At 36.2% G+C, this 12,011-nt stretch overlaps 2 protein-coding genes across 2 annotated transcripts; both read right to left on the bottom strand.

The window, feature by feature from the left end:
- Positions 1-271: 271 nt before the first annotated feature.
- LOC137625584 (uncharacterized) lies at positions 272-1,306 on the bottom strand. Its single transcript, XM_068356494.1, has one exon. It carries the CDS (start codon positions 1,304-1,306, stop codon positions 272-274), a length of 1,035 nt encoding a protein of 344 aa, XP_068212595.1.
- Positions 1,307-4,025: 2,719 nt separating this feature from the next.
- LOC137625583 (uncharacterized) lies at positions 4,026-5,570 on the bottom strand. Its single transcript, XM_068356493.1, has one exon. It carries the CDS (start codon positions 5,568-5,570, stop codon positions 4,026-4,028), a length of 1,545 nt encoding a protein of 514 aa, XP_068212594.1.
- Between the last annotated feature and the right edge of the window lie 6,441 nt (positions 5,571-12,011).

The following is a 12,011-nucleotide window of genomic DNA, read 5'->3' as shown; positions in this document are numbered from 1 at the left end:
TCACCACCACAAACCTCAACCAGTATGTCCAAAGACAGCCACCGTCCTGGAAACCTTCACCAGTAGTCTCTAACGCGCATGTGCAAACAAATGAATTTTAATATGCACAGACTATATTAACCAACATAGCCAACACCAATAATTATCATTATAAAACCATAATGATACACTCCACCACCAACAAAACTAAATCTCTTACCATCATATGACTGTCAAGTCAAATCTAATTCTTTTAATTTAAATAACCACACAAATAAATATTCATTTTAAACTATGGTAGATCGAGACGTTCCTCGATGGGCAAAATTACTACAATTCTATGAGCAGATCGTTTCACAATTACATCCCTTTCTCCCTTGTATGTAATACCAGACTTTATTGGTTTGTACCTCAGTGTGACATTTCTAACTTTCTTATCTTTACCCTTATCTGCCAGCAAGACTTCCGCTAACTTCCAATTACCCCGCACCACATTACTATCCTGAAACAATACAAGATCCCCTACTTGCAAGTTACGCTTTTCTACATGCCATTTTTGACGTATCAGTATAGTGGGGAAAAAGTCACGCATCCATTTTCTCCAAAAAGTATCTGTTATGCCTTCATGAAATTTCAATCTTGATTCATGACTAGGGAAGCGTTCAAATTCTCCTTTCAGGACTGCATTTTGTGTACGCCCAAGCAAAAGATCATTTGGGCAAAGATATCTTCCTAGTTCGGGATCGCAGCCGGGTTTTATACCAATGGGTCTTTCATTTAGTAAATTTGCTATTTCATAAAGGGTGGTTTGTAATTTACTGAAAGTTAAAATGTTATCACCAATAGCTATGGTCAAACTCCTTTTGACAGATTTGATAAGACTCTCACTGACTCCATTTTGCCAAGGTGCATCAGCAGAAGCATTGAAGATCCACTTTATCTTAAAAATCTCTGTTGCATTCCTTAGTTCCTTCTCAGCAGCAGTTAATTGGGTACCCCTATCAGAATATATTTCTTTAGGACATCCTCGGAGTGATACAAATCTACGGAGCCCATCAAGGAAATCTTTTGCACTATAACCCTCAATTAGATCTAAATGAACTGCACGGGTCGATAAACAATTAAAGATTACCCCATAGGCTTTACCTTTAGTTCTACCCTTAACCGTATCCCTGATAAAGAAAGGTCCATATAAATCAAGAGCAGTATAAGCAAACGGTGGGGAGGGTTTTAGACGCTCTAGAGGTAATTGTCCCATGACTTGCCCGGCTATTTCCTTTGTCAACTTCCTACAGGTTACGCATTTAAATTTTACGGACTTGATCATGTTCCGAACTCTTGGTACCCAAAACTTAGATTGAATTTTCGCAAGGGTGTTTTCCACTCCAGAAGGAAATTGACGATGCATGGTTTTTACATATAATTTGACAAATTCATGATCAGGAGAGTAATACAAACCCATCCTGATCATAATTGTTCTTTAACCACCTAGGAATACGTTGGCCTACCACAATTAAACCATCCTTATTTACACTAGGGCCAAGTCTGCGATATCTGAACTCCCAATCTTTACCAAGTGTGGATTGAATTTCTCTCACCCACAACATCTCTGCTTGAGAGATTTCATCTATATTAGGAGTTTGAAATATTCCCTTGAACGATTTAAATTTGAAAGCCTTAAGGACTCTACTAGTGACTCTGGGCAATTTTTCACTAATTTCAAATCTTGATATTTGAAACACTAAAGACATTTCTACAGTATTCACGGTAAAACAAGTGTGCGAAACAAAGACACCCACTCTGTCAGGCAAATCACCAATATGATCTTTCCTTATTGGCCACTTACTGATTGGGAGAGTAAGGAAAGCCGGCCCCATTTGCCACATTGATTCTTGACCCAAATCGATCGGCTTAGCAGGTTTGGTGGTCAAGTCTGCTGGGTTGTTATAACCTGAAACCCACGACCATTCTCCCACATCGGTTTTACTTTGAATTTCAGCAATTTTTGTAGCAGTAAAGGTGCCAAAGCCATAGCTTTCTTTCTGAATCTGGGCACGAACTATTGCAGAATCAACAATGTGCATCACCAATTCAAATTCAAAATTCATTTCCTTCACTATAGTTTCTCTCATTCTAGCTGCCACTAAGGCCCCACATAGTTCAATCCGGGGAATGGACAACTGTTTGAGTGGTGCAAGCCTAGATTTTGCCATTAGCAACCTGGAACAGAATCATCCATCAGACAATTCCCATCGCACATAAGCACATGCTCCATATGCAGAACTAGACCCATCAGAGAAAATCACCAGCATTGGTTTACCGATGGTACCTTCTACTTTGACACACCTAGGGAAGCTGAGAGACTGAAGCTCAAACAACATCTGGAAATAACTTAACCACTCATTCCTAATATCTGTCGACACTGCACTATCCCAATCATAATGGCTAACTTTTCCTTCAATCCCCTCTGTCCTGGAAATTAGTTGTCTCATCATCAATTTAGCTCTTAAAGTTACCGGACAAACTAGCCCTAAAGGATCATACTGAGATGCGATTTGACTTAACAACATTCTTCTAGTTAAATACTGTGGCACATTAACCATGAGATCATCTGGCGCCAAGTTAGGTTCAGTATGAATTTTCCTATGCTTTGGAGAAAAATTTATTTTAACTTCATATACTAACCGGTCTCTATGAGGATCACACACAATTCCTAAAACCTTTTCCTTTTCCCTTTTAGTCACTTTAACATTGGGATTCTCATGATTTTCATTGCCAGATAAAATCCAATGCTTAATTTTAAAACCTCCACGACCTATAATTCTTTCAATTTGTTTCATCAGTTCGTTTGCAATCTCTATGCTGTCACAGCTTCCCAATATGTCATCAACATAGCTATTATTCACAATGATCTGCGTAGCTACAGGGTATTCATCCTTACTCATCTCTGCTGTTAATTTCAAAGCAAGCATAGCAATAGTTCCACTGGGTTTGTCCCAAAATGGGACACAAGTCAACATATAATGATCTGGCTTAACATCAACCTTGAAATCACGCCAAAGAAACCTATGACAGTGCTGGTCAAATAAGGACAGAGATAGTGTTATACATTTTGGCTAAATCACAAACAAATGCTACTTCATTTTCTCGGAACCTAAGTAAAACACCCAAAAGTGAGTTTAGCATGTCAGGACCCTTCGCCCACATTTCATTTAGAGAAAAATTCATATACCTAGCAGAAGAATTAAACACTATCCGAAGGGGAGTTGAGCTAGAGTCAGGCTTTAGAACTTCAGTATGGGGTATGTAGAATATAGGTCCCTTATAACTATATATCTCATCTTCGGATAGCTTCCTGGCTACCCCCCGTGAAATCATATCATGAATTTGATTCTGATAGGACGTACAATAACCTAGTCCTAACTTGGTCAACCATTTTTCCGTGGCTATTAGCCTAGCTGTTGCAAGGGACACATTATTAGGTAAAAGATTAGGATTTCTTACCCAGGGGTAAGCGACACACCATCTATTCTTATCTGAATTAAATGATAAACCATGTGATATTTGAGCCAATTCTCTTTCTTCTTTAAGGGTACAATTACTTTGACCAGGGGTACAATTACCGCATTTACAACCAGAACACTTAGGGTAAAAAGAAGTACCCAGGCTCTCAATACTTAAGTAATTATCCAACACGTCTTTAATGGTTTTCCTGGGAACTGAAGTAATCTCATTGACGTCTGTAATATCTATGTGATTGATTCTTACACTGACATTGGATTGATAACAGCGGGAAGTTAATTGCGGGTGAAATCCTCTAACAACATAGCCAAATTGGTTTAACATGAGTTGAAGGTTACCATTCGTTTCAATAACTTGAGGCATAAGGACACAGTAATCAATGCCTATTAATAAATGTATTACTCCAAAGGGTCTTGAAATGTGAAGACCGTTTAAACTTTTGAACAAACAACTAACGACATTCATATCAACTTTCTCAACAGGAGTAGTTATTTCATCTATACCACAGGCAATAATTTCCCATTTCACTCCTTAGATGTCCACCACAGGAACTGTATACTCTTTAGAGGATACGGTTCAGTTTTATTTCCCACTTTGGTTATGGTTATTTGCACATCTCTTCCATTAAGTCCTAATTCTTGGGCCTTTTGATGAGTGATTAGCGACACATTGCTACCACTATCCCATAGCACATTAATATCATTTTCGTGATACCTTAAGCCACTCACCATTAATAAATGACCATCTCTAGACACCAAATTGCTAGTTACATCAGTGAAAGTAGTAGGTTTATATAGAAGAGAGTGTAACATTTTGTGATGTTCCCTACCACACTTTTTACCATTGACCATTACATAACAAGAACTGACACCAGACACATTGCAAAACTTAGAAAAATGGCCCAAGTTAACACACTTATAACATGCATTGTTTCTCTTGAGTTGAGCAAACTTATCATAATTGCTCAAACTCTTGAAGGCATAGCAATCATAAATGGAATGACCGTCTACACCATGATACCAACACCATTTAGGAGGGCACTTGACATCAGGATTATTTGACATTTGGGCTGCTAACCTTGATACTGTGGTTAAACACTCTGATATCATTGCACTATGTTGACCTTGAATTAATTTCATTTCATCCAGGTCATCTTTCACATTTTCACTTGTATTGTCACAAGAAGCACTATTTGTTACTACTTTTGATGAAGTCGAGCACCGCAAATCACTTTCAAGATACTCACACACTCTCCTTTCTTGTAACAAAAATTGAAGTAAATTTTCAAAAAGATCTTTAGCATTTCCTACCTTTTGCGACTTTATTACCCAATTGCGTTTTAAAGTGGGAGGAAGAAGACGCTCCACCAACGTTACAATAGAGGTAGTTTTCATCTCAGATTCTAGACCTATTTTTCTCATATCCAACCAAGCACGTTCAACCACCTTTATCATGTAAACTAACCTCTTCGAATCTCCGTCGTTCAGAGGCTTAAGGCTTTTCAATTCACTCACAATAGCCTCCGTTAGCTTACAAGGATTACCATACTTATCGTCAAGGCGTCGGAACATCTCTTCAAATTCATCTTCTACTCCTTCCACACAAGTCAGCGCTTCTCCACTCAAACATTTTTTTAGAGCATAGGCATCTTGCCCATAAAAAGGCACAATCAACCTCATATAATCCCTCTTAAAAGTACCATAATTTCTCATATCACCAGAAAATTCAGGTGGGTCGAGACGTTTCACTTTGATAAGAGTTTCCATCTTACTTTCACTATCGCCACATCTTTTAATGATCAAGGACACCAGTTCAGATTTAGTTCTTTCGCACTTTAAAATATATATCTCTGCTTCCTTTAATTCGGCCATTTCTGATTTAGCACTCAGTAATTCGCAATAATAGGCATCATGTCTCACCTCAAGGTCACTGAAAGCAGTTTCCACTTCTGCAAGCAAACTTTTCAACACTGCAGGTGGGTCGTCTCTTGCCAACCTCTCCTTCATTACGTTGACTTTCCGAGTGAACCGACCCTTGGCCACCCCTCGATCCACCTTCAGTTGGTCCATATCGATGATGTTGAATTGTTTCGCCAGGTCACCAAACACGTTGTTGCATCAAGTCTTTTATTAGAACAGGATTCAACCTAAAATACAAAAACTTGTTTCAGCCAATACATCAATGCTCAATCCCAAAATTCCACCATTTATACAGAAGCATTTAAAATTTTATACATGTCCAGTGATAACAAAATTTTAAATGCTGGGAATTCATTAAACCCAACCAATTAACTTCTCGAACGGTGCTTCCGTCCTTTTATTTAACTGCAAACATTTACAAAACTTCAAATACTACACACACATAGTAACCAATTCATAATATGATATAGCACAGTCCCAACACACAAATAGTAAAATATAACAGTACATCGTTTAATCATCATAACACCAATTACCGAGTTATACCAACACGCCGCCTGCTGCAAATCTTAGTAACAAGACATCTTTAATGAACGCCAGTTAAAATCCCAAAATTTATGCATAATTTGATACCTCGTAATCACTTTGACAATGAGTACAATCGTACTGAAAAGTATTCATCAGCAATATAAATAATCGTACATGTTAAGTTACACTAACCACTAAACCAAGTAATGCACACCTCATATCAGGAGCAACTGATCACGTAACCATCACCACCACAAACCTCAACCAGTATGTCCAAAGACAGCCACCGTCCTGGAAACCTTCACCAGTAGTCTCTAACGCGCATGTGCAAACAAATGAATTTTAATATGCACAGACTATATTAACCAACATAGCCAACACCAATAATTATCATTATAAAACTATAATGATACACACACATATTTATATATATATATATCTATCTATATATATATGTATATATATATATATATATATATATATATATATATATATATATATATATATATATATATATATATATACACATATATATATATATATATATATATATATATATATATATATATATATATATATATATATATATATATATATATATATATATATATATTGAGCGGAAGAGAAAAAGAAGTGCAGAATCAGAGATGGCCTTCGACCAGTGAATAATAGACAGCCATCGGAGACACTAATGGAGCACTGTCAAGCATCATTAGCGGTAAACAGAATCATAGAATATCTTGCAAAAACAGTTTTTTAAAACAAGTCTTCTTGGATAACACTCTTGGAAGCAGATGAGCAGAGATTTCTTTCGTTTCCGCTTTGAAAAATAATTCTTCGTGAATGCTGGAAGCAAAGAGATTTCAGTGAGGATAAACGGATATTAAATGTCATAGAAATGACAGAGATTGAGAAACAATTTCAAAGTAAATAATGACTATACAGGTTTTAAAAGGTGCCAGGCCTTAGATTCCATCGTTATTATTACTAGCTGAGCTACAACTATAGTTGGAAAAGCTGCATGCTATAAGACCAAGGGTTAAAACAGGGTAAATAGCCCAGTGAGTAAAGAAAATAAGGAAATACATAAACTACAAGAGAAATAATGAACAGTTAAAATAGAATATTTTAAGAACAGTAAAAACATAAACACAAATCTTTCATATATAAAGTATAAAAACTTCAAGAAAAATGGAAGAGAAATAAGATAGAACAGTGTGCCCGAACGTACCCTTAAGCAAGAGAACTCTACCCCAAGACAGTGGAAGACCACGGTACAGAGGATATGACACTACCTAAGACTATCTATTCTTTCAGGTGCATAAAATCTACTCAACAATGCACTCATCCACATAATACTGATGCGCTAGGATGCCACAAGGCTTTTGCAAAAGGATAATTGTAATAAGATCTTTTTCCCATTTCCATAGCAACTTGCAATACTTGGATCTTATTTACAATCTATAATAACCAGCAATACTGCCTTTTTTTTCACTTTGTTTTTTTTTATTATAAATTAGTTATTTGTTTTCTGCGCATGCGCAGAAGCTTCTCTCTCTCTCTCTCTCTCTCTCTCTCTCTCTCTCTCTCTCTCTCTCTCTCTCTCTCTCTCTCTCTCTCTCTCAAATAAACCAACCCTTTGGTTTTGACATTTCTCCGAGACCCCAAAAAAGTTTGTTATGCAAATTGGTATCCCTTTTCATAAAATGTATAAATATATCAACATATACTCGTCCTTCCCGCTTTCTTTGCTTAAGGTTTTAAGTTGATATCTTCATGCATTATCCCTGCTTTTCACATATAGGCTGGGAAGGGATATGGATATCATATTTATATATATATATATATATATATATATATATATATATATATATATATATATATATATATATATACGTAAAATATTCATACAAAGTATGGTAATACTAATAATAACAATAATAAGACTAAAAATAATGATAATAATAAGAAAATGAAAATAAAAACATCCCGATAAGGAGCAAATCCTACAAATGAAGAATTAGAATATTAACTTTCATACCTTATATCTCCGGGTATTCGGGGAACCCACCCCCCCCCCCCAAAAAAAAAAAAAAAGAAATGTTCTCACAGAATAGAGTCTGATAAGGAATAAGTTTTTGGAAGTGGTAAAAAAAGAGGAAGAGGAGGAATACACCTTAAGGAAATCTTCGATGGGTCTCGTTCATTACTCTGTGGTCTCTTTTCAAGACCAAAAGACCAATAGTGATCGATGGGGTCTCCTTTAATATTCCATTTATGGTCCCTTGATCTTTGGTCTTTCCTTATATGGTCTATTCAGGGGACCTTTGTCTTGACCCCATTGTTTACTTGAAAGTTTCTCTTCAGAGTTTATTAATGAAAGATCTATTTGGACGTTGTTATTCATCCTATGATGTTCTAGATTTATTATTCGTTATTTCTTAAGTAGTTTATTTATTTCCTTATTACATTTCCCCCCTATAATAATAATAATAATAATAATAATAATAATAATAATAATAATAATAATAATAATCAGGCTATCGGACTATCAGACTATACCTCGACAGAATTCAGAATATCCCGACGTCTATAGATTTGAAGAGAGAGAGAGAGAGAGAGAGAGAGAGAGAGAGAGAGAGAGAGAGAGAGAGAGAGAGAGAGAGAGAGAGAGAGAGAGAGTTTGTGTATGTTGTAACATGAACCAATTGATTTATCATTATGCCTGAGCAATTGAAAAATCAAACTTATATATAAACAACGCATTAAACTCAATTTACCTATTTTAAAAGCCCCGTGCAATAATAGCCACTCTGATATCGAAAACAAAAATTAAAATGATACTAGAATCAAAGGCTCAGTGAATAATGGTCAATTTCAGTCGCCTAAATCATCGTTGAATTTTAAACTGTTATTATTTTGACAATGTTTTTCTTTTTCATGATTTGTACGAAACTTTTGCTAATGAGGAAACCATTTTGTTAGACTGACCTCCAAAGCAGAAGGATTAATCATATTTGAAATGTAGAAAATTTCACTTCGTAGGGTAACATGCTGTTTTGAATGTACAGTTCGGAGAATTTATTTTAGATTCATGAACACTTGAAGTTAGTTGTCCGGTGACGATTGCTATACATTATTATTATTATTATTATTATTATTATTATTATTATCAACATCTAAGCTACAACCTTAGTAGGGAAAGCAGGATGGCATAAGCCCAAGAGCTCCAACAGGGAAAATATCTCAGTGAGGAAAGAATAGTGTGCCTGAGTTCATCCTCAAGCAGGAGAACTCTACCCCAAGACAGTGGAAGACTATGGTACAGAGGCTATGGCACTACCCAAGACTAGAGAACAATGGTTTGATTTTGGAGTGTCCTTCTCCTAGAAGAGCTGCTTGCCGTAGCAATAGAGTCTTTTCTACTCTTAATATTATTACTTCCGAAGCTACAACCCTAGTTGGAAAAGCAGCATGCTATAAGCCCAGGGGCTCCAACAGGGAAAATAGCCCAGTGAGGAAAGAAAACATGGAAAAATAAAATATTTTAGAAAAGTAACAACAGTAAAATAAATATCTCCTATATAAAATATAAAAAACTTTACCAAAACAGAGAAATAAGATAGAACAGTGTGACCGAGTGTACCCTCAAGCAAGAGAATTCTACCATAAGACAGTGGAAGAAAGTGGTACAGAAACTATGGCAGTACCCAAGACAATAGAACAATGATTTGATTTTTGAGTGTCCACTGAACAATCCCAGTGCAGTAGTTAACAATAGTCAATATGAAAACAAAGAGGTATTTGAGTGAAAGTTGGCGTTTGTTTTATCAAATGAGGATTGTTATAAGTGTATGTATGTATGTCCCAAACACAACGAAGCATATAGCCTAATAGAAACAACAGAAAAAAAAAATCACGACTCCATAGATGGATAATTATGCGAGATCTTTTTCTTAATGATAGAAGTTAAGTCGTTACTGCCACCTAACTGCAAAGTCTGGCTTTAACCGCTCATGCAATTTCCCCTTGCACAGGCAATACTCACAATTAAGGCTAAACGAAATTTCCTTTTAAAAATTGGAAAAAATTAACTTTATCAAACTACTGTATGCGACCCGTCAAAAATGACGGATAATATCTAGATATGCACCCACACAGATTGAGCCCTTCCTACCCCTCCCCATTTCCTAACTACCACACGGCAGTTTGGGCAGTTTTGGGGAGATTATCGTTTCCGAGTGGCAGGGACGTTACCAATAGGCTACCACAACTTAAAATGTAAGGATGTGTTGTAGATATGCTAATAAAATCAATAAGATGGAAATCATTGCTTATTTTATTCCCTTTTAGAGTATATTCTTATAAAAACATTCATAGATTTTTTATAGAGTTTTCGCTTTTTTTTCTGAAATTAATATGAACTTTAAAGTAGATCTGTTTTGCATAATTTTATAACATATTCGTAATGACATATATAACATTTAGAAAATCTCTTCCACAAGAATTATCAAAAGTCTACTTCTACAGTTCCATCATAAGGTTTCCTTCTCCTTAGGAACAGTTATAACGGAAAATAATTATCAAAATTTAACACCCCCCCCCCCAACTGGTACCGAACAGAAGGTGATAATTACACTCCTAATAATTGTTGTGGCTTATAGGTAACGTCTCTGCCTGGTGATTGCCAGACTGGGATTCGAGTCCCCCTCAAAATCGTTAGCTCCTTTAGTGTTTCCAACCTCACCATCATTAGGGGCTAAGGATGGTGGGGGGGGGGGGGCGGTTTGTGGGAGCCTACAGGTCCACCTGCTGAGTCTTCAGCAGCAATTGCCTGGCCCTCCCTGGTTCCAGCTTGGGTGGAGAGGGGGCTTGGTTACTCATCGTATGTATACATGGTCCGTCTCTAGGGCATTTTCCTGTTAGGACAATGTCATTGTCCCTTGCTTCTGTCATTCGTAAGTGGCCTTTATAACCATTAAATAAACAATTCAAGAGAAAATAGATAAATAAACACGACATAAAACATTGTATTTTGAATATCAGAGCTTCTTATGTTATACCAGCAAAGGCGATGTCAGAAAAAATTTCCTGGAGTGTGAGATATTTCGTGGTCGGATTCACTTGTCAATAGATTATCGTTTTTTCTTTTCTAGATAGAAAATGGAAAACTCCGGTTGGCAGGGGAAAGGAATCCTGATATTGAATGTTTTGCCGATTCCTTCAATACTTATGGCCAAGGCATATCCGATTCCTTTCCTCTGCTATTCAAACAGGACAGATGGAAATTTAGGTTAGACACATAACCAAAATGGAAAAGAAACAGGTGACATATGCAGAAATCAATTCTTTTCAGAAAGAACTAAGTTCCACTTGATTGGGTAACATGCTGTTTTGAATGTACAGTTCCGAGAATTCAATTTTAAATTTACGAACATTGGAAGTTAGTTGTTCCCTGACAGTTATTATTATTATTATTATTATTATTATTATTATTATTATTATCTAAGCTACAACCCTAGATAGAAAAGCAGGATGGTATGAGCCCAAGAGCTCCAACAAGGAAAATAGCCCAGTGAGATAAGGAAACAACAAAATGAATAAACTAGTCAAGAAATGGCCGTTCATTAATGTTAACTTTGAGAATTGGAGTGTTGTACATGCAAACACATCCCCATACACACATTCACAGATATATAATATACACACAACAGGAATAATAAACGCAATCGTTTCCAGTCCACTAAAAGACAAAGGCCTCAGACATGTCTAGGGCTTGACGAGTTTTTCGTCACGACGCTGGTCACTGCGGGTTAGTGATGGTGCGAGATTTTCGTCTTTACGTATATAGGAAACCAACCTAGTATGGGTGGCTCTGATAAGTACAGGTTTGCTGATCATGGCGATGCATACACCCTTTCACCACGCTAAGGTATCCCACTTAAAAAGGTGTGTGTGTGTATATATATATATATATATATATATATATATATATATATATATATATATATATATATATATATATATATATATATATATATATATAAGGCAGAAACTTTATAA

Source organism: Palaemon carinicauda, chromosome 32, assembly GCF_036898095.1.
Source record: "Palaemon carinicauda isolate YSFRI2023 chromosome 32, ASM3689809v2, whole genome shotgun sequence".
Taxonomy (NCBI): Eukaryota; Metazoa; Arthropoda; class Malacostraca; order Decapoda; family Palaemonidae; genus Palaemon; species Palaemon carinicauda.
This window is presented reverse-complemented; position numbering and strand designations above follow the sequence as displayed.

What these genes read in the sequence shown, in the direction of transcription:
- LOC137625584 (XM_068356494.1), bottom strand. Translation starts at nt 1,306, where the DNA reads ATGATCAAGTCCGTAAAATTTAAATGCGTAACCTGTAGGAAGTTGACA.
- LOC137625583 (XM_068356493.1), bottom strand. Translation starts at nt 5,570, where the DNA reads ATGGACCAACTGAAGGTGGATCGAGGGGTGGCCAAGGGTCGGTTCACT.